The 22,704-nt window shown below is 39.9% G+C and overlaps 2 protein-coding genes across 3 annotated transcripts; one reads left to right on the top strand and one right to left on the bottom strand.

Annotated features, from left to right (window-relative positions):
• Nucleotides 1-205: 205 nt before the first annotated feature.
• On the bottom strand, nucleotides 206-7,425 carry LOC121259482 (pentatricopeptide repeat-containing protein At1g63130, mitochondrial-like). Of its 2 annotated transcripts, none has more exons than XM_041161088.1 (8): nucleotides 6,907-7,425; nucleotides 6,414-6,478; nucleotides 6,244-6,306; nucleotides 5,924-6,013; nucleotides 5,698-5,810; nucleotides 4,130-4,309; nucleotides 1,531-3,961; nucleotides 206-918 (listed from the first exon to the last, which is right to left on the bottom strand). In XM_041161088.1, exons 1-7 carry the CDS (start codon nucleotides 7,331-7,333, stop codon nucleotides 1,726-1,728), a joined length of 3,174 nt encoding a protein of 1,057 aa, XP_041017022.1. In that variant the 5' UTR covers nucleotides 7,334-7,425; the 3' UTR covers nucleotides 206-918; nucleotides 1,531-1,725. The 2 variants fall into 2 exon arrangements, with proteins under 2 accessions (XP_041017022.1, XP_041017023.1); XM_041161089.1 differs by having other exon boundaries at nucleotides 4,206-4,274.
• A 10,755-nt stretch (nucleotides 7,426-18,180) lies between these two features.
• LOC121260583 (DUF21 domain-containing protein At2g14520-like) lies at nucleotides 18,181-22,555 on the top strand. The gene is made up of 11 exons (XM_041162525.1): nucleotides 18,181-18,709; nucleotides 19,407-19,483; nucleotides 19,576-19,659; nucleotides 20,007-20,120; nucleotides 20,240-20,326; nucleotides 20,605-20,744; nucleotides 20,857-20,944; nucleotides 21,533-21,606; nucleotides 21,787-21,911; nucleotides 22,017-22,276; nucleotides 22,359-22,555. The coding sequence occupies exons 1-11, from the start codon at nucleotides 18,532-18,534 to the stop codon at nucleotides 22,398-22,400; spliced, it is 1,269 nt and encodes a 422-aa protein (XP_041018459.1). The 5' UTR covers nucleotides 18,181-18,531; the 3' UTR covers nucleotides 22,401-22,555.
• Nucleotides 22,556-22,704: the final 149 nt, after the last annotated feature.

Raw genomic sequence — 22,704 nt, 5'->3', positions numbered from 1 at the left:
ATATAAGAGATGGTATGATACGATTAGCACAAAAACAATGAATATATTATATATTTTCCTTTACAAGTTCTGGTTTTTTATAGTTTTTCTTTATTGAGAGATATAAAGAAAAGAAAAAGATACAAAGAAATCATGAAAACTTTGAACATTGAATTAGTATAGATACATATACATATATATATATATGTCCAGAGCAAAAAAAGTATTGAAGAAAAAACTTTAAATTTCATTGATTGTCCATTCTCCGCTCATGATCATCAAAATTTCTTTGATTCATTTCCTCCAGAATTCAACAGACTTATTTTTAGAGGAATTTTAACAACAAACTTGCAAGCCAGTCACATATGCGTGCAGCACTGCTTGAATCGCTGCACCAAATCCACACCCCGGCCGTGTCTCTCAAATTGCTACCACCGATCAGTACTCTGAACACCAATTCCTCACCCACCATGGGGTTGAAGTAGAAGAAGCTGTGCATCAAATACATCTCTTAATACCCAATTCTTGAGTAGCCTTCCACCCAAGATTTCAAAGAGCTTCCCCGGAAAAGCTAGCTCATGCTTTTAGTACCGTCTACACCTGTTCAAAATAAAACTGTACTTCTTTTATCACCTTCCACGGCTGAAGAACAATATAGCAGTAGTTTGCCAATTGGTATTGAGCCGGAAATTGCAACATACTCTTGTTGATTTGAGTTTGCAAAACTGTGACCCATAGCTTGGCTGTAAAAGGAGATTCCGTCATAGCTCTATTAGGTTTGCATCTCAAACCTCAAAAATTCATGAGCTGTTGCGAATTTGATCCTCCTTTACAAACTAAAAATGCCACTCTTCTCAGTGTTGACAGGCGCCCCCAAAAACTCAGTCAGTGATTGATACTTCTAGTCAATACAATAATTACAGCAAAGAAGCAAGTCATCTGCAAAGCATATCCATCAGCTAGGTTATATTTCCGTTTCCCCAAAAGAAAAGGGGAAAAATTGTTAGACTCAGCGTTTAAGTGGAATTAAAAGCCGAGGAAAAAAAAGAGTGGAACTAAAAGCTGTATGTCAACTAAATTGATTTTACAATTAGTGCAAAGTTATATGTCATACTCCTGCCATTTTGCGCAATAAAGTTGGCCCAACCGAGGATGGCGATCATATTCCTTCTAGACTACCAACACCAAACAGGGGCAATAGACCAACTCATGATGAACCATAGCACTTCTAAGATGAAAAAAGTTGTTACAAGAACCACTTCTCAGATAATTATTTCACGGATAAATTTGAACTCCCTGACTATCTGCATCTTTCATCTCAGTAACCAAAGTGGGATATGAACAGAAAAACATGGCAAGAGTATGGACGATGATGATATAATAATATGAACAGAAACAACAATTATAAATTTATAACAATAATAAAGCAGCACTAAAGCAATGAACTAATCATCTTTTATCCTTTCTGAAGATTTAGTGGCTCAAAGTACGCCCCTGAGTATACAAGTACATTGTATATCTTAGAGATCAATAGATGGATAATTAGCCAACCTGGAATGTCATCGATCACATGCAGGGAAAGAACAGCGCTGCCATAGCCACAAAACCGTCTGAAAGCTGTTTCAATCCCTCATTTTGTTGACAAATTTGAGAGAATCCATAATTTTGAAGTTGTGGAAGAGTATAATTCACAGGGAAACTAAGCCCTCAGCTGATCCAAACTCTATTCTTGTAAAAGTGGGTGCATCACATTTGTCCTAAACCCTCTGCAAGTATGTTACTAACAGTATCTTGTACAGCGGAATTATCATAGGCAAATGCCCCCTTTTCTGTTTCCTCTCTAATTACAGATCCAATCAGCAATCCATGAGTGGAAGCATCTGGGACCCAACCTTTTTCCAACATCAAATCCAATAATCGACATGCTTCATGTTTATTGCCCTCCTTCAAGAAGCCATTAATCAGCATGTTGTAAATTTCTGGATTTAGAATTGCAGACTTAGAAATAAGTTTATCAATTGCACTTGAAACCATACACAGCTGAGAATGGTTGGCTATACACAAAAGTAGATCAAATAGACAATCAGAATCAGGTACCAAACCCTCATTGACCATCATATTAAAAAACAACACACAATCTTTTATTTGATTCAGTGAACTCATGCTTTGTATGAGGGTGCTATATATTTCCAGATCAAGACTGCAGCCCTCTACCAGCATTTGTGAGAGTGCCACTAACACATCTTTTGCCTTCCCTAGCTTAAACAACTCGAGCATAATGGCGCTGTGAGTTGCAGTATTACAAGGAGTACCAGAATAATAAGCCATCTGTCGTAACTTTATTGCTTGACTGACCTTTCCTGTGGAACAAATACCCTTGATCAACACATCAAAGGAAGAAGATTGAAGAGAGCATCTTTTACCAGACATATAGCAAAACACTTCAGTAGCCTCTAGAGTCCTTTCAACCCTGCAAAGCCCTTCAACTAGTTTAGAATAAGATACAGAATCCAAAACCCAGCATTTCGCACGAATCTCACTAAATAGCTTCAGAGCATCATCATACTTGTTCCATCTACAATTGCCAATAACTAGAGCCAGGTACGTGGTACAGTCAGGAACACATGAAGATACTACCATTTTTCCGAGAACTTCATATACTTTTCCAATCCCTGCATTCTCGCTAAGCCACCTGATCAGAATATTCCAAGAATCGCAGTTGGCCATGTTCCTCTCAGACATTTTCTCAATCAGACCTTTTGCCACAGAAAATTTACCGGCATTGCAGCAACCATTGAGCAATGCATTGTGTGGTGAAGTTTCAAAAGCATATTTGCCTTCCAAGAACTTTATTGCTTCATTTATTTTCCCTAATTTACAAAAACCATCTATCATATCCACAAGTACATTAGCAGACAGGTTTATATCACTTTCTATCAACTCTTTGGAAATGATCATTGCATCATCCAGCCCAAGGTTCTCACACAAACACTGCATCAAGGCCTCGCAGATGAATGAATCCGGAACAAACTTAGAAGCTCTCATCAATCGAAACAACCTAATCCCTTCTTCAGGCTTATTTTCCCTACAAAATAAAGGTATTGTGCAGGAATAGAAACTCAAATCAGGCTGACTGCCGAGTTCAAACATTTCACCTAAAACAATAACAGCTTCATCCACCCGGCTTTTCTCAACAAGACCCTTTATGACTATCTCAAAGGTCCTCACATTAGGATTGCACCCTTTCTTGTTCATTCTCCTAAACTGATCCAAAGCAGACTCAATCTTATTGGCCTCAAACAAAGCTTCCAGCAAACAGTTTAATGTATCAATCGTAGGTACCATTCCTGCCTTCACCATTTCCTTATAAACAAACATCACATCATGAAGGTCTCTCTTCCCCTCCACTAGAGCACCCAATACAGCGTTAAATGCATCTATCACAGGCTTGTGACCACCAAAATTCATATTAAGAACAACCCGTACTGCTTCATTTAGCCTACAACGCCTAACAAAGGTACCAACCAATGCCACAAGAGCCTCCTCACAACCTGGGCATCTATCTTTGACCATATTCTGACAAAGCTCCTCCATCTCCTTAACATTTCCAGCCATACCTAACTTCAGAATTATCCGATAATAAGTATCGGCAGTGTGGGAGAACGGCTTTTGGAGGGTCGCCCATTTGAATAACCTCATTGCTGAGTTTACATCACTGGTATTGTCCAAAACTCTGATCAAGTTATCCGGTGAAATCTTATTCCTTAAAAACTGGACATTTAGTTCAAAAGCAGACGAGGTGGGTAGGTTCTGATTGTTTACCAGGAAAATATCGATGCCATTAGCGCAGGAAACTGAAGAAAAGAATGCATTTAGATTGACCCGATTGGGGATTCTCTTGGAAATAGCTAAAGGCGAGAGCTTTACAGCCACTGAAGGAAGAATAACACTTCTTAACCTAGGATCAACTGTCGCAAACAAGCTGCCAAAAAACAAAGTTCACATCACCAGCCAGAAAAGGGGGAAGAAGTAGACATCAAAACTCAACAGCTTAAACACAACATGGAACATAAACTTCAATAAGATATTTCACAAGACGGTTAGAATACCGAGCATCACTATAAAGATCACTGTCTGAGAGTGCACTAACCAATGTGGATTTTCCCTGTTATAAAGACCAATGAGGAAGCAGTATATAGTTGAGGCATTAGTATTATGAAGCGAACCTTCGTCTTTGAAGCTGAAGTTCTGTTTCTCCTGCACCACTAATAAAGCCACGCCCCCCACTTCCTCTCCTGCAATGTAACTCCATTCAGCAAAAAAGTGGTTCCTGAGATTCAAAGAAAAACATATACAAACACAGAAATGTGCATATGCAGAACATGGGTGTCTACAAGGAGAGAGTTTTAGGTATGGTTACTTATATTATTTTGATAAATCAGATAATGGCTATTAATGATCAGAAAAAAGAAACAAACGCATTATTGAGATAGGCAGGGAGTATACTTCAAAATCAAATACACTCAAATTGAGGAACCCATGAAGCACTTAGAAATTCAAAAAGCCAAAATTAACAGGAAGCAAAAGAAAGAGGTTCTCGATCACCCCCCCCTGGATGTTACAATATAAGTCAATACCTTAAGAGACAAAGGGAGAAAATTGATGGAGGAAATTAGAAGTGCTACGTAAACAGGGCAAGAAGCTACCTAAATCAAGTCAAATAAAATTAACAGTAAAAATAAAGGGGAGAAACTTAAAATCTGAGTTAATGAAAACAAAGCTTTTAGTGAAGTGCATCATTCAATATTTTAATGTCACCGAGAAAATCAGATCATTTGACACAAATAATAAAATTAAAGAAAATAAGAACTTTTTGGGCACATCAAGGGTCTAAGAAGGGAGTGTAACATAATCTAAGCCAGACTTTTGGGAGGGGTAGCGAATTCTCTTTGAGCCCAGTTTTTTCAGTCAGCCAAGCTTTTTTTTTTTTTTACAGGTAATCAAAGATATTATATTCATAGAAATAGGCAACGCCCAAGTACACGGGAAGTATACATGAAGAAACGCCTAGCTAGAGGTTACAATAGAATGAAGAAGATCATGGACACTAAGTCCATTACAAACTATGGCCCCTGCCCATGAGAACAATGATTTAAAAAAGAAAACTTTTAGCTCTCCCAATCTTCTCTCTTGATCTTCGAAACTCCTTGTGTTTCTCTCCCTCCAAATACACCAACACCAGTCAGCCAAGCGAGACAAGGAAACTAGCATTAAGAACTAGAAAAATGTTATTCATCATTCTTTTATCCATAATCTTTTCATCATCATCTGATGTGGCATCAAATGATTAACAAATAAGGGAAAAATAACAAATAATTTTTCAATCATTTGATGCAACATTAGGAGATGATGAACAACATTACTCTTAACAACTAAAACTAGAAGTTAACCAGAATCTCTACTTGGATCACTTAATCTAAGACCAATATCCTCAGGTCAGTAGCAGCTAAACCAAACAGATTCCACGGCTTATTCTCAAAAATCCAACATCAATTTAAAGCAACTTCCTTTTTTCTCATAAAAAAAAAAAAGTTCACTGACACACCATTAAGCAGATAAGGGTGTGAGTAACATGTACTTGGTGGTTGTCACAAAACTTTATTCCAATTATAAACATCCATTACTATTTTGCTAAAAGAAGTTTGGCAGTGTGCTAACCCGCAGGCACTAACAACTTCAGCTTCTTCAGTTGCTCCAAAAGTGTAGCGTCCATCTAGGCCATGTACGTGAACAAGACTTGTTTTCTGGTATGTTAGAGCTGCTAATTCAGCCTATAAAGATCAAAATAACCAAAACAAGGTTCACTGAAGCAGTTCCTCTCACTCGGCAAATTGAAACATAAGAAAATATTAAAATTTCTCAAGTAAAAAGCTGCCAATTATACCTGTAACTTTGCCTCCTTTATAAAAGCATGACCATTAAATATCTCTATTATAAGACCCACACGATCTAGTACAGGTCTGTCCCATGCTCGCTGTCGTTCATAATGGGAAAATGAAAGAAAACATGCAATTAGAGACCTTACTTATGGAATATAAACATGGGACTAAGCTCTACTTTAATTTCACTTATAGAAGAAAAGTCCCGTATACTTGGGCTCTTGCCTATTCTTTTAATCAATAAAATCTTGTTACTGATTAAAAAAAAAAAAAAATTACGTATAGATGAAAAACTGAAAAGAGAAATTGAATAGGCAGAACTTGCCTCCAAATTCCGTTGCTGAACCCCAGAGAGTATCGTATTTACAAAAACAGCATCCACTTCACCCTGTTACACATGTAAGGTTACTAAACTTCTGCAGTTGAATGCTGGAAGTTCCAGGAATAAAAACCGGAAATCAAACAATGAAGGGAAAATTGAAAAAAGTCTCTTGCCTTTGATTCAGCAGCATATAGACTGCATTTGATAGTCTCAACTGTCCCTGGCCCAAAATATGTGTCTGAACCGAAAAAGAAATGATGATTAAAAGATTAGTGTTAAGTGAAGCACAAATTATAGACCCAGCAACGGTATGATTAGTATCTTTTTCACGCAAAGTTGTAGAAAATCCAACAAAGAAAGATAAACATCCACCTCACGCTAGTTCTGACATAAATCCATTTAAAGACAAAACAAAAACTCCAAAGAAAAAAAAAATAATGCGAACGGGTTCCGTAGTTTCGAGCTCAGGCAGGATTTGCTACCGAATAAAGAAAATGATAATAATCACTTCTTAAATCCAAAAGGTCAATGTTTCTCGACCAGTCCGATATCAAAATGTAATTTTCAGTCGCAGTACGTTACACACTCTCATCATAATAATTAATTAAAAGCCCTCCCTAAAATTTGAAGAGCAAAACCCCTTTGAGATGAAGGTTAAAGAGAGACCTGCGCGAGCCATGTGAGCTTTGGCAGCTGGGTTTTGAACAACAACATGTGAGGGCAAGGCCTTTTCGAAGAAATCGATGTCGAAGTATCCATCTCGCTGTTCCTCGAGAGAGTTGGCGAGGCAGAGAGCTTCGTTGAGCTTAGCCTGCAAGAAGGTATCAGGGCGAAGGCGGGGCTGGACAACGAAGAGCTTGGGAGGGGTTATGGTATCCCTGTTGAAGAGTGAGACGAGGTCGTTTGCTTCCTCCTTGTTCTGCTTCGAGGAGTACGAGTAACGCGAGATGAGAATGCGGAATGACGGGGAAGATAGAGCTTGAGGAGTAGAAGGAAATGGTGATTGTCGTGGGTTTGAACAGAGTGAAGAAGTTAGGGTTTGCGTGAGAGACCTGAGGGGGATTCGTCCGAGAGAAATGGGTCTTCTGATCATCTCAGAATTAGAGAGTCAGATTCACAACTGCGACTGTGAGTCTGTCCGTCTATTGAAGTGTGGAAATTCAATTGGAAAACAAAGTTCAAACAGAGGTGGGTTTTGGCCGGGGCTTTAACATCTTGAAAATTAATATTTTCATTATTAATTATAATAAATTAGCCTTTTTTTTTAAAAAAAAAAAAAAAAGAGGAAATTATAGTAGAAATAATATGACATATTTTAAACTTATAAATCTTAAATCATTTAATATTTATTGATACAATTTTCAAATTATGTTAAATTTGCATAATAAAATTCTTCTTAAAAATATATAAACAAATGATTTAAGAAATGCATAGAACTTTTTGAGTGGAATGCTGAAACATTTTCATAAAAATAAATTATAATATATATATGTATGTGTAAAGAAAAATTATATACATCAGTTACTATTTATTTTCACATTCTATATCTATAATTTTTTTTATAGACTATGAAAGTATTTTTCATAGAGTGTGAGATGTGGATAGTAAATAGTAACTAATGAAAAGAATTTTTTAAATATTGGGATAATATCTGGCTGTGGGTTCACTTGGAAAACCATACTGACACAAGCACAATCACTTTACAAAAAGCTATATTTGCAAGCCTCATGCAACTCTTTTGTAAAATAGTCGATCCCACCGTGAAAAGAGTAGAAAAGAAATTATTTTTATGATGATAACCACATCTTACAAAGGTTTTGTGAATTACTCGATTGAAGTAGAGCACATTCACCATGATAAAAGAGGCTATTGAGGCAAACAGGAAGGCAGTACTTTCTTTAAAAATAAAAGATGGATATTTCTGCTTACTTTCTAATAATATCAATATCAGTGGGCAGAGAAAAGACAAATTACTTTCATTCTGCTATAAATCTGAACAAGAAGAAGAGTTTGCAATTCAAGACAACATGGTATCTATCACAAGGATATTTTCAGTTGCAGTTTTTCATGACACAAAATGGCACAATGATTCTGCACTATGAGCATGAGGCCATCGTAATTGCCGTAAATTATCTAAAAGGTGACATGTAAAAGCTGCGACTTTTGGAACAGGAGATGTCCGGTTACTGGAGAATATAGAAGGCAACGCAGAGACCGAGTATAATGAAACATTTGTACCAACAGAACATTTTTACCGAACTTGCATCCTAGAAAGTTCCTGATGATGTCCTCATCTAACAGCACTCGCAGAATAATATCCTCATCCAATCACATTCCCACTTGCCCAGATCTCATTCTCTGCAATCTGATTATAAAACAGAGATAAAACTTGCCCACTTCGGGTTGAGGCAACCTTCTTCATCAAATGCATTCCTAGTGTGTTATTTATGACTTAAATTCAGGTCCAAAAAATGGGCATCTGGTCCCACATACAACCCCTGTAACACCTTGTATTTTAGTGTATTTTTACTGAAAAAATTATTTTTATGTAATTAAAATAATTTCTCTTATTTTAAATTGGTTGGATTTTTAGTGAGTTTATTTCTACGATTTTTATTTGGTGAAAATTATTTTTATGTGCTTTCTTAATATTTATTTATTGTTATGCATTTAAATTTCTTTTAATATTTAAATTAATTACCGTGGGATTTAATTATTTCAATTTGACTTTACCATTACGTTTAAATTATTTTATTTAACTTGTGGTTTTAAAATCGTTTCCGTTGGATCATTTTTGTGACCCAAGTTATGAGGATTGGACCTCATTTCTTTTCCCTCTATTTTTCTTTTCCTTTTCTTTTTCTTTTCTTCTTTTCTTTTTTTCGTTTTCTTTTTCTTCTCCCTGGCTTTCTCCCCCGTGCGCACGATTTCCCTCTCCTTTTCTCTCTCCCCGCGTCCGTTTCTCCCCCACCAGCTGCGCCGCCGTCCGCCGGCGGTGGTCGACACCGCCCAGCCCATTAGATTCCTCAGCCGCCGGCCGTCCTACCCCACCAATATCACCGCCGTTCGTGCCGCCGTTAGCCTCCACAAAGCCCACGAAACCCACGACGCCGCGGCACACTTTCCGCCATTGCGCCGCCGTCGCACCGCCATTGGCCACCATCTTCCTACCACTTCATCCCCGGCCTCTTGGCAACCCATTGGACCTAACCCCAGCTCCGATCCGTCACCGGTGAAGCCCCACCAAGTCCATCTCCGATTTGCACATTTTTGGCCTAAAACCGCCCCTTGCGCCGCCACCCACGGCAAACCACCACCACCACTAGCTTCACCGACCTCCCTAGGCCCTACCCTATCAATCTTGGGTCTTCGTTTGTCCTCGTTGAAAAGTTGGTATTTGTGACCCACGGCCACAGTGTATTTTACACTGTGGTGTTGCTCAAACGTCGCCTTTTTCAACTTCGTGATCCTCGGAAAATTATTATATTACACTGTAAGTATTTCTCCAAAGAACTTTCGTAATTTAAATGTATTTTTGCACTAACCCATTTCACTGTGTTTTTGGCATGCCGGACTGAGTCCGAGGAGTTCGGGGGTCGGATGGATTTGTGATTGGAGTTGTTTGGTTGATTTGGTTGAATTGGATATTGGCTGTTGATGGGTTGGTTGGATTTGTTGGTTTGGATATTGTGTTGGTACATGTGCATTTCATTATTTCATGCATGATCATGTTTGTAAAAGAAAACTGGGTTTTCGTGTATTGCATTCATGTTCATGTGATTTGAAAAGCTATGATTTTATGTGATAATATTTTTGGTGCGTGTGTATCACGACCCCAAGCCGAGATGGGGTATTAACTCGGTGGAGCTCCTCTGGTTACTCGGGAGCGGAATATACTGAGTAACGTCCCCTGGATTGTCGCCGGGCGACAATGGGATCGGACGAGATGGTCTCGTGCCGACTCCGTGGTCCTTCTGCTGGCGGGGACTAGAGGATGTCTGGCCACGTACGCGCTGGGCGCGGAACTGGGCATCGCTCGTTGCGTAGTGTGGGTGCTTGGCCATGTACGCGCTGGGGGCGGAACTGAGCACCGCTGCGAAGCCAGGACGTGCGGATGGTCCATAGGGGAGGTCATGGTGCATATGGAAATAATGCATGGTGCATTTGGGATTAATGCACTATTTTCTGGGAAAATAGTGCGAGTTGATTTTTGGGTAAATCATTTTCTGGGAAAATGTTTTACGGATAATTTGGACCAAAATGGGATTTTGGTGTGTGTTGGAAATTTATAATTTTCGGGGAAAATGATGTTTTGTGGAAAAATGCATGTTTTCATGTGCATGCATGTTAGTTGCATTTAATGCATTTTATATTACGTTGTTGTTTAGGTTATACTTACCTGCGAGACCATTTTGTGGTAATGCAGATTTTGATGTTGATGAGGAGGAGGAGGGCGAGCCTGAGGGGACGGCTCCGCCTGAGGAGTGATCTGGGATTACTAGTTTGTACATTTAAAACTATTGTAAATTATTTTATGGATGACTGTATAACTGCTATTTAAATCTTTACTGATGTTTGATTGTAAATAAATTATGGTACTTAGTTGACTATCCGCTGCGTTATTTTATTTGAACACTGTTGCATGTACACACACTGGCACTTCGTTGGGATGTGTGACCGTGTTGTCACCATCCTGGCGTCTCGATTCCTGTGTATTTATATAAGGGGGATTGGGGGCGCCACAGGTGGTATCAGAGCAGTTCGGCTCTGGGTAAAACCACACGTCCTTTAGGATAGTACCAGAAAATTATTTTTATTATTATTTTAAAAATAATAAATTTTTTTTTTTTAAAAGTGATGTAAGTTAAGTTATTTATTTTATATTATGAGTTTGTTGCTATGTCATTTTATGTTAATTGTTGTTATTTAAATTATTTTATTTATCGCTTTAATTATTGTTTATTTTTGGTTGAGTATAAATTATCTGGATTTAAGCGGGGTTGGAGAATGTTCTATGACAGGATTATGGTGAGACCAAGAAGGCAAGCTGAGGTGCCTGAAGATGAGTTACCTAGAGGTGATGGAAATTATGCTATGGCAAGAGCATTAAATAGAATGACAGAATTTCTTCAACAGAATTTCCGACCGCCGCATGGAGATTCAAGTAGAGGAGCCCAAGTGGGGTGTCCCTATGAGCGCTTCCTAACGCATAGGACCCCTGCCTTCACTGGGGAGGAGGACCCAATGCGAGTTAGGAGGTGGATTCAAGATTTGGAAAGAACATTTGAAGTTTGTGGATGCACGGAGGCTCAGATGGTATTATATGGAAGTTATATGCTGCAAGGTGAAGCGGCAAATTGGTGGGAGACCAAGCGGACATTATTAGAAATGGAGTTGGGTTCCTTGGCTGCTGTGTCTTGGCAGCGTTTCAAGAAAGAGTTCGATGACCGGTTCTTTCCTGCTTCAGTGAGAAGGCAAAAGGCTCGGGAGTTCAATAATTTGGTCCAAGGTGGCATGACTGTGGAGCAATATGCAAGAAAGTTTATGGAGCTTGGACGGTTCGCTCCTCACCTCATTACTACGGAGGAGTTGCGGGTCGAGCGCTTCCTGGAGGGTTTGCGCCATGAGGTACGTAAACAAGTGGCCTGCCTTCGGATTAAGGACTTTCAAGAGTTAGTGGATTTAGCCAGCATTGCAGAGCGGGAAAACAGTTTTGGAGCAGGTTCCCCTCCGGGTCAGAAAAGGCGGAGTTACCTTGGCGAAGGGAGTAGTTCTGGGTCGCCTCATAAGTTCGTGCAAAGGACTAGTGCCCGTCCGCAGACGACCACCGGTATTCGTGCTGGAGGTCGAGCTCCAGTATGTAACAGGTGCAATAGAGCCCATGAGGGTGAGTGCGGCCAGAGAGGAATTCAGTGTTTTAGATGTGCCCAGCCGGGTCACTTTGCTCGGGAGTGTCCTGGTCAAGTTCAAGGAGGGCAAGAAGCGCGAGGAGCGCGAGGAGGTCGACGAGGTGGAAGGGGCAACCAGAGACAGTTGGTACAAGCTCGGGTTTATGCAGTGACCCCTGGTGATGTGGATTACGGAGCTCCAGAGACCCACGATGCTGGGGTTATTACTGGTATGCATTTAATTATTTTAATTTGATTTAATATTTGTTATGGTTGGATTATTTAGGATTGTCTGGTGGATGTGTTTGCTTCAGGTAGAGTTCACCTATATGATTTCTATGCATGTACTTTGTTTGATTCTGGGGCGTCTCGATCTTTTGTGTCTGCCACTTTTGCACGGATGTGTAATCTGGTCACGGAGCCTTTATCGCAAACTCTAGTAGTGGCACTTCCAAATGGTGAGATGGTGTGGTGCTCTAAAGTTGCTTTGGGCTGTCCTTTGGATTTTGGAGGGAGGACACTGGATGCAGATTTGATTGTATTCAAGTTGCTGGGATTTGATATAATTTTGAGAATGGACTGGCTATATCGATATTCAGCAAATATTGATTGTAGAAGTCGGGTAATTGGTTTTCAACTCTCGGATGATGATTATGTGGAATTCGCGGGAAGTAAGTTGAAGGCAAAACCCACAATTATATCAGCAATTCAAGCTAGGAGAGATATAGCTCGTGGAGCAGATGCTTTTTTGGTCCAAGTTGAGTCTACGCCATCTGAGAAGAAGTCGTTAGTAGATATTCCAGTTGTGGGCGAGTTTCCTGATGTGTTTGTAGATGATTTGCCCGGATTACCTCCCGTTCGCGATATGGAATTTGTTATTGATTTGGAACCTGGTGCGGCTCCTGTGCATAAAGCACCTTATCGCATGGCACCGGCTGAATTAAAAGAGTTGAAGACTCAATTGCAAGAACTGGTCGACAAGGGATTTATTCAGCCTAGTACTTCACCGTGGGGAGCGCCCATGTTGTTTGTCAAGAAGAAAGATGGTACTCTCCGAATGTGTATAGATTATCGGGAGTTTAACAAAGTGACTATTAAGAACAAGTATCCTCTACCAAGAATTGATGATTTGTTTGACCAACTTCAGGGAGCGGCTATCTTTTTGAAGATTGATTTGAGGTCAGGGTACTATCAGTTGAGAATAAGAGATAAGGACGTGCCCAAGACTGCTTTCAGGACGAGGTATGGGCATTATGAATTTAAGGTGATGTCTTTTGGGTTAGCTAATGCCCCTGCTACTTTTATGGATTTAATGAATAGGGTGTTTCGGCCTTTCTTGGATTCTTTTGTGGTGGTGTTTCTCGACGACATTTTGATTTATTCTCGAGATTTGGAAGAGCATGCTTGTCACCTTCGCCTGGCATTTGGGAAATTAAGAGAACATCAATTGTACGCTAAGTTGAGCAAGTGTGAATTCTGGTTAGAAGAAGTTAAGTTTCTTGGACATGTGATTTCTCAAGAAGGGGTGGCTGTAGATCCTAGTAAAGTAGAAGCTGTTTTGTCGTGGCCTCGCCCTTCGACAGTTCGTGAGATACGAAGTTTCTTGGGACTTGCCGGTTACTATCGAAGATTTGTGGAAGGTTTTTCTCGACTATCAGGACCTCTCACTGCCTTGACTAGGAAGAATACTGAGTTTGTATGGTCTGACAAATGTGAGAGAAGTTTTCAAGAGTTGAAGAGAAGATTGACAACGGCACCTATTTTGGCACTTCCGGAGCCACACAAGCCATTTGTGATTTTCAGTGATGCATCCAAATTCGGGTTGGGATGCGTTCTTATGCAAGAGGGACGGGTTGTTGCTTATGCATCTCGTCAGCTGAAGATTCATGAAAGGAATTATCCCACGCATGATTTGGAGTTGGCGGCAATAGTTTTTGCGCTTAAGATCTGGCGGCATTATCTGTATGGCGAAGCCTCTGAAGTTTATACTGATCACAAGAGCTTGAAGCATCTGTTTACTCAGAAGAATCTAAACATGAGGCAGAGACGGTGGTTAAAGCTAATTAGCGACTATCAGTGTGAAATCAAGTATCATCCAGGAAAGGCAAATTTAGTCGCTGATGCCTTGAGTAGGAAGTCACAACAAGTGGATGAAGCGGAATCTTCAGATGTGGACTCTCTCCTTTGTGGAATGAGGAGATTTCTTATCGAGAGTTCACAGCAAGAATAATTATTATCTTCAGTCTTGGATGTCCGAGTAGTGGATTTTGATGAATTAAAGACTCTTCAAAGAAAGGACCCTAATCTGTTGGCTATCAGGAAAAGAGTCAGAAAGTCTAGAGTACCCTTGCATTACAGCTTGGATAAGGATGGCATTCTTCGGTTTCGGGATCGTAGAGTGATTCCCCGAGACTCTGAATTTAAAGAGCGAATTTTAGCAGAAGCTCATGCAGCTCTTTATTCGGTTCATCCAGGAAGCACAAAGATGTATAGGGATTTAAAGAAGAATTTCTGGTGGGAAGGAATGAAGTCGGACATCGCCCTGTTTATTGAGAAATGTGACACATGCCGACAGGTGAAGGCTGAACATCAGAGACCTGCTGGTAGACTCCAACCTCTCCCTATTCCGGAATGGAAGTGGGATGATATTTCTATGGATTTTGTGGTAGGGTTGCCGAGGACTCCTAGTGGGAAGAACTCCATTTGGGTGATTGTGGATCGGTTGACCAAGAGTGCCCATTTCTTGCCTGTTAATAATACTGACTCATTGGGTAAGTTGACTCGGTTATATGTCAAGGAGATAGTGCGTTTGCATGGAATACCCAAGAGTATTGTGTCAGATCGGGACCCGCGATTCACGTCCCATTTCTGGAAGAGTTTGCAGGCGGCGTTAGGCACTAAATTGAAGTTTAGTTCGGCGTATCACCCCCAAACGGACGGCCAATCAGAGCGTACTATTCAGACTCTGGAGGATATGTTGCGGTCTTGTGTCATGGAATTCCAGGGAAGTTGGGAGAGTCACTTACCACTTATTGAGTTCTCTTATAATAACAGTTTTCATTCCTCCATTCAGATGGCCCCGTATGAAGCCTTATATGGACGGAAGTGCAGATCGCCTTTACGTTGGGATGAAGTTGGCGAGAACAAATTGCTTGGGCCTGAGTTAATTCAAGAAATGAAGGATCAAGTTCAGTTTATCAGGAAGAAGATGGTTGAAGCGCAAAGTAGCCAGAAAAGTTATGCAGATACAAGAAGAAGAGACTTATCCTTTGAAGAAGGAGATTGGGTTTATCTTAAAGTCTCTCCTATGAAAGGCGTTAAGCGCTTTGGTAAGAAAGGAAAGCTTAGTCCAAGATATATTGGCCCTTTTCAGATCATAGAGAAGGTTGGGCTTGTTGCTTATAGAGTTGCCTTGCCAGATTATTTTGGAGATGTTCATGATGTGTTTCATGTGTCCTCATTGAAGAAGAGTTTTGGACAGCAAGAGCCACGTTTTGTGGATCCCGAACGCATTCAACTGCGGCCCAACCTTACTTATGAAGTTGCCCCGACCCAGATCGTAGATTGGAAAGGGCAAGAGTTAAGGTCCAAGGTAATACCTATGGTGAAAGTGGCATGGGGTGATCCGTTGGCTCAAGATTTCTCTTGGGAGAGAGAGGCCGACATGAGGGAGCAATATCCATACTTGTTTGATTGATTTTGACGGTATGTTCTAAGTATTCTCTTGGTTGAATCTTGATCTTGTCTTGGTGCAATATTTGACCTTGCCAATTTCGTGGACGAAATTTTTTTTAAGGGGGAGGATGTAACACCCCGTATTTTAGTGTATTTTTACTGAAAAAATTATTTTTATGTAATTAAAATAATTTCTCTTATTTTAAATTGGTTGGATTTTTAGTGAGTTTATTTCTACGATTTTTATTTGGTGAAAATTATTTTTATGTGCTTTCTTAATATTTATTTATTGTTATGCATTTAAATTGCTTTTAATATTTAAATTAATTACCGTGGGATTTAATTATTTCAATTTGACTTTACCATTACGTTTAAATTATTTTATTTAACTTGTGGTTTTAAAATCGTTTCCGTTGGATCATTTTTGTGACCCAAGTTATGAGGATTGGACCTCATTTCTTTTCCCTCTATTTTTCTTTTCCTTTTCTTTTTCTTTTCTTCTTTTCTTTTTTTCTTTTTCTTTTTCTTCTCCCTGGCTTTCTCCCCCGTGCGCACGATTTCCCTCTCCTTTTCTCTCTCCCCGCGTCCGTTTCTCCCCGACCAGCTGCGCCGCCGTCCGCCGGCGGTGGTCGACACCGCCCAGCCCATTAGATTCCCCAGCCGCCGGCCGTCCTACCCCACCAATATCACCGCCGTTCGTGCCGCCGTTAGCCTCCACAAAGCCCACGAAACCCACGACGCCGCGGCACACTTTCCGCCATTGCTCCGCCGTCGCACTGCCATTGGCCACCATCTTCCTACCACTTCATCCCCGGCCTCTTGGCAACCCATTGGACCCAACCCCAGCTCCGATCCGTCACCGGTGAAGCCCCACCAAGTCCATCTCCGATTTGTACATTTTTTGCCTAAAACCGCCCCTTGCGCCGCCACCCACGGCAAACCACCACCACCACTAGCTTCACCGACCTCTCTAGGCCCTACCCTATCAATCTTGGGTCTTCGTTTGTCCTCGTTGAAAAGTTGGTATTTGTGACCCACGGCCACAGTGTATTTTACACTGCGGTGTTGCTCAAACGTCGTCTTTTTCAACTTCGTGATCCTCGGAAAATTATTATATTGCACTGTAAGTATTTCTCTAAAGAACTTTCGTAATTTAAATGTATTTTTGCACTAACCCATTTCACTATGTTTTTGGCATGCCGGACTGAGTCCGAGGAGTTCGGGGGTCGGATGGATTTGTGATTGGAGTTGTTTGGTTGGTTTGGTTGAATTGGATATTGGCTGTTGATGGGTTGGTTGGATTTGTTGGTTTGGATATTGTGTTGGTACATGTGCATTTCATTATTTCATGCATGATCATGTTTATAAAAGAAAACTGGGTTTTCGTGTATTGCATTCATGTTCATGTGATTTGAAAAGCTATGATTTTATGTGATAATATTTTTGGTGCGTGTGTATCACGACCCCAAGCCGAGATGGGGTATTAACTCGGTGGAGTTCCTCTGGTTACTCGGGAGCGGAATATACTGAGTAACGTCCCCTGGATTGTCGCCGGGCGACAATGGGATCGGACGAGATGGTCTCGTGCCGACTCCGTGGTCCTTCTGCTGGCGGGGACTAGAGGATGTCTGGCCACGTACGCGCTGGGCGCGGAACTGGGCATCGCTCGTTGCGTAGTGTGGGTGCTTGGCCATGTACGCGCTGGGCGCTGAACTGAGCACCGCTGCGAAGCCAGGACATGCGGATGGTCCATAGGGGAGGCCATGGTGCATATGGAAATAATGCATGGTGCATTTGGGATTAATGCACTATTTTCTGGGAAAATAGTGCGAGTTGATTTTTGGGTAAATCATTTTCTGGGAAAATGTTTTACGGATAATTTGGACCAAAATGTGATTTTGGTGTGTGTTGGAAATTTATCATTTTCGGGGAAAATGATGTTTTGTGGAAAAATGCATGTTTTCATGTGCATGCATGTTAGTTGCATTTAATGCATTTTATATTACGTTGTTGTTTGGGTTATACTTACTTGCGAGACCATTTTGTGGTAACGCAGATTTTGATGCTGATGAGGAGGAGGAGGGCGAGCCTGAGGGGACGGCTCCGCCTGAGGAGTGATCTGGGATCACTCGTTTGTACATTTAAAACTATTGTAAATTATTTTATGGATGACTGTATAACTGCTATTTAAATCTTTACTGATGTTTGATTGTAAATAAATTCTGGTACTTAGTTGACTATCCGCTGCGTTATTTTATTTGAACACTGTTGCATATACACACACTGGCACTTCGTTGGGATGTGTGACCGTATTGTCACCATCCTGACGTCTCAATCCCTGTATATTTATATAAGGGGGATTGGGGGCGCCACAACCCCAACAGACATAACTACTGTGTACTTTGTCGACTCCGACTAGGCTTCTAGGCCAAGCTCTTGCTCCATCTCTTCCTGCAGAGAGAAACAGAGAATCTGATTTCATTTAAAATGGAAAAGGTTCGTTTAAGATGTTTCAAGCGAAAGCCCCACAAAAGAGTGGGTGGAATCTGATTTCATTCTAGCCAAGCAGAATATCTTTGGAACTTCACCATTCCAGCATATATATATATATATATATATATATATATAGGTGTCTCTAAAAGTCGCTGTGTCTTCACACTGCAGGGGTCTGAACTAAAGTTACATAGCTCAAAGAAGAGCAGAAGGAAGAAGAGGAAAAGGGAAGTCAATGGCTGTTGAGTATAGGTGCTGCGAAACAGGGTTTTTCATTCACATAGGAATCATCGCTTTGCTAGTGTTGTTTGCTGGGATGATGTCTGGCCTCACCTTGGGCCTCATGTCGATGAGCCTGGTCGAGCTTGAAGTTATTATCAAGTCTGGAACCCCCAGTGATCGTAAACATGCCGGTAATTGATTCAATGAATCTCCTTCTTGTTCTGCTTTTTCTCAAACAAATTACCTTTCCTTCAATAGCCTGTGTTTAGCTAGATATGAATATGTTACAAATCTTTTGTTTATTTGAAAAAATATATATGGGTTCCCATTTTTTTCAAATCACAAGAATATAAAATTGTCTTCTTGTAGAAGTTCATCTTATTGTTAGTTTAAGGAAGACCGCCTAAATGATTCTCGAGGATCACCTTCTTATATTCATTACCATGATAATAATAGGGAGTTTCAATGGATGTTTTCTTTTTGAAACACTCTCTAGGGAAATGAATAAATAAAAAACTGTCCTTCTGTGTTCATATGATTTAGGTTGCGTTCATATGATTTAGTTGTGTTCATATGACTTCAACTAGAAGCATTCTCATACATGATGTTTGGATATTATTCTCAGAATATCTTACTACTATTCATTATTCTTCGACATTCGGTGCTCATATATCGGAGTGCTACATTTATTCTTTAAGATGTTACTTTTTTTAAGTGAAAGCATGGGATATGTCATATGAGCACCAAGTGAGGCACGGATACTTTGAGTGATGCTTCCAAGTTCCATGTTATATTATCATCAGTACGTAATTGCTTGATTGCGAACTTGTTTGAGGGATAGAACATTTTAGATTGAAATCACTTAAAGTTAGGACTATGTTGTAACAGCGAAGATACTGCCAGTCGTGAGAAGGCAACATTTACTGCTTTGCACCCTTTTAATCTGCAATGCTGCTGCAATGGAGGTAAGTGCCATCAGCAAAAGTAAACAGCATATACAGATGACTTCAACTAGAAGCATTCTCACACACGATGTTTGTAACCTGCCTTTTTTCAGACACTTCCCATTTTCCTGGATAGTTTGGTCACAGCATGGGGAGCTATAATTATTTCAGTGACCTTGATACTTTTATTTGGTGAGGTCAGTTCCTATCTTGGCTTGTGCCTGTGTATGTGTGTCAAAAATTTGCATGCATTCATGCATGTCCAATAACAGGAATCAGAATGATGGAAATGTAGAGGTTGTGCAAATCTGGTTGAAGTATCTTTGATTTAAGGCTCCTCTAGATAGACCTGAGTAAAATCATAGAAAGCTTAACCTCTAGATATTGGCATTGTTTGATTGAACATTCCACTTGAAAATAACAGCTCCATTGACATTTTAAATCTTTCATGAAAAGATGGAGCTGCAGTGTCTGCAATGGTTCTTTAGTGAAGATCTCAGATATTTTAGTGAACATCCATTGGAATCTGAACTTTTATATGCAGATTCTACCCCAAGCTGTTTGTACTCGATATGGTTTGGCAATTGGTGCAGCATTGGCTCCAGTTGTCCAGATACTTGTTTGGACTTGTTTTCCTGTTGCATATCCAATTAGCAAGGTGACATACTTTGGATACGTTTGAATGCATTTAATTTTCTTTGAAATGCTGATAAATATTTTTCTATGGATAACTGGTTTTCACCATGAACGATCATTCCTTTTGGTGGTATATACCAGTTATTAGATCTATTGCTGGGAAAAGACCATGATCCACTTTTTCGTCGAGCTGAATTGAAAACATTAGTTGATTTGCACGGTAATGAGGTACTTATTTTTCACACTCATCGACATTGAAGAGTCAATTACTAGCAAAAAAATACTCCTTAAAACTTGAAGGCTTCAAGTGAGAGACAAAGGCACATGAGGTGAGTCTCACAATATTTATTACCGTCTGTGCAAATTTTTGAACAGTATTAAATGAGTAATAAGTTATGAGACCCATTTAACATGTCCATCTCTCTCCCACTTGACCTTCAATTTCATCAAGGTTAGAATGCTTGTCTACTGATTAAGCCATTGTTTTTTTCTTTGCTGGTATGCAGGCTGGAAAAGGAGGAGAACTGACGCGGGATGAGACAATGATCATTGCAGGAGCACTTGAACTTACAGAGAAAACAGCAAGGAATGCAATGACTCCTATCTCTGAAACTTTTGCAATTGACATAAATGCCAAACTGGACAGGTATATCATGAGTCTCTATTTAGCAAAAATACTTATAATAAAACACGAATAAGTTTTATTTTTGGTCTCCCTGTGATTATAAATTTTCTTTTTCTTTCTCGCTATCATTAAGGGATCTGATGAAGCTAATTTTGGAGCAAGGGCATAGCAGAGTGCCAGTTTATTACGAGCAACCGATAAACATCATCGGACTTATATTGGTACATGCTCGTTCCTTTACTTCAACATTTTATAATTATGAGAAGAGAAGCAGCTCATTGTTTTCCCTTGGACCCTTCATCTCGTGAGAAAAAAAAACCCCTCAAGTTCTTATCTTATCCAAACTCTTGAGGGCAGAGGGCCTCAAGTGTGATAATGAAATGGATCCCACAATATTTATTTATGTCCATATAAATTTTTTGGTCAACATTACATGCTATAGTACTCAGCTCATGTGTTCATTGTTCTCTTACTTGAAGTTCTAAAGTTTGGATAAGATCTTGGCTTGTGATATATGACATAATTGCTAATGATTCGACAATGCCGCATTTGCTCGCAGCTCTTCAGTTTTGGATCTGTAAACAACCTGTACATGTTTAGTTCCACACTAGCATCATCCTTGTATAGTTGTTTACTCCTTTTTTTTCCCAGTAAAACTTTACAGATTGTTCTTTGCAGTTCTTCATTCAGCAAATTCTATCCGGTTACATACCTGCCTCTTGTGTTTACTTTATTCCTAAGAATAAATAAGTAGTAAATTGCTCAGTGTAGATCTGAAGTGTCTATCACTCTATATTTTTAAATTATAGGTGAAGAACTTACTGACTATCCATCCAACTGACGAGGTGCCTGTAAAGAATGTCACTATCCGCAAGATTCCAAGGTATTTAACCTTGACCAACTGTAAGATTAAGATATGGTTCGTATACATAATGAACAACAACATATGCATACATATAGACACGTTCTGTATGTTTATGTGTGATGCAGTCAAATGATTAGTTCTTTGTGCACATTCTTAAGTCTGAAATTGATGTACAATGTTCATGGGGGTGTCTGCCAGGGTCTCAGAAACAACGCCGTTGTATGACATATTAAATGAGTTTCAAAAAGGTCATAGCCATATGGCTGTTGTTGTTAGAGAGCACAGTGACACTGCGCAGTCGGCTACGGAAAACCGAACTGATGGTAAACACCATACAATAGATTGTCTTGTTTATCCTGTCCAAAGCTTATATTAAGTTTATCCCCAACATATAATTTGCATGTTGTATTATGAATATGTAAATTTAGTAAAAGATGTGAGGTTGGACGTTCATGGTGAAAGGCATCCCCAAGAGAAAATTTTGAAGAGCAGGGGAGCACTCAAGAAGTTGAAAAGTGTACCTAGCGACGCCAATTGTAATAAAGGTCTCTCAAAGAGCAAGAAATGGTCAAAGGACTTTCACCCAGAAGTCCTGCGTATCAGTGACGAGCCACTCCCCAATTTCACCAAAGAAGGAGAAGCTATTGGTATCATAACAATGGAAGATGTCATTGAAGAGATCATACAGGTATGAGAAATTCTGTTTTGTTCAGTTCTTTTATCACATCCTCCATAAATTTACAAACTCCTCCATTAATTTGCTTGTTTAGGAAGAAATCTATGACGAGACGGATAATCGCGACATGAGTTAGTAGTTTGAAAGCTTCAGCTACTACAAAGACATACAGAGAATACAACATTGGTTTTTAAATCAGAACGATTACTGATTGTAGGAAAGATGATAAAGGAAAAGTTGTACAATGACTATAGCCTCTGGAAATTAATGATTACATAAAACAAATTGAACAAGAAGGAATTTCCTTTCTTTAACCATGCTTACATTTGAGGAACAATTGCATGGTTGTTTTTTTTTTTCTTGGGTACATAGGAGAACACTATGACTGTCCTCATTCCAATAATTAGATTTGAGCAAGATTTGAGTGCTTTGGATGATAC

This window comes from Juglans microcarpa x Juglans regia, chromosome 4D, assembly GCF_004785595.1.
Source record: "Juglans microcarpa x Juglans regia isolate MS1-56 chromosome 4D, Jm3101_v1.0, whole genome shotgun sequence".
NCBI lineage: Eukaryota > Viridiplantae > Streptophyta > Magnoliopsida > Fagales > Juglandaceae > Juglans > Juglans microcarpa x Juglans regia.
This window is presented reverse-complemented; position numbering and strand designations above follow the sequence as displayed.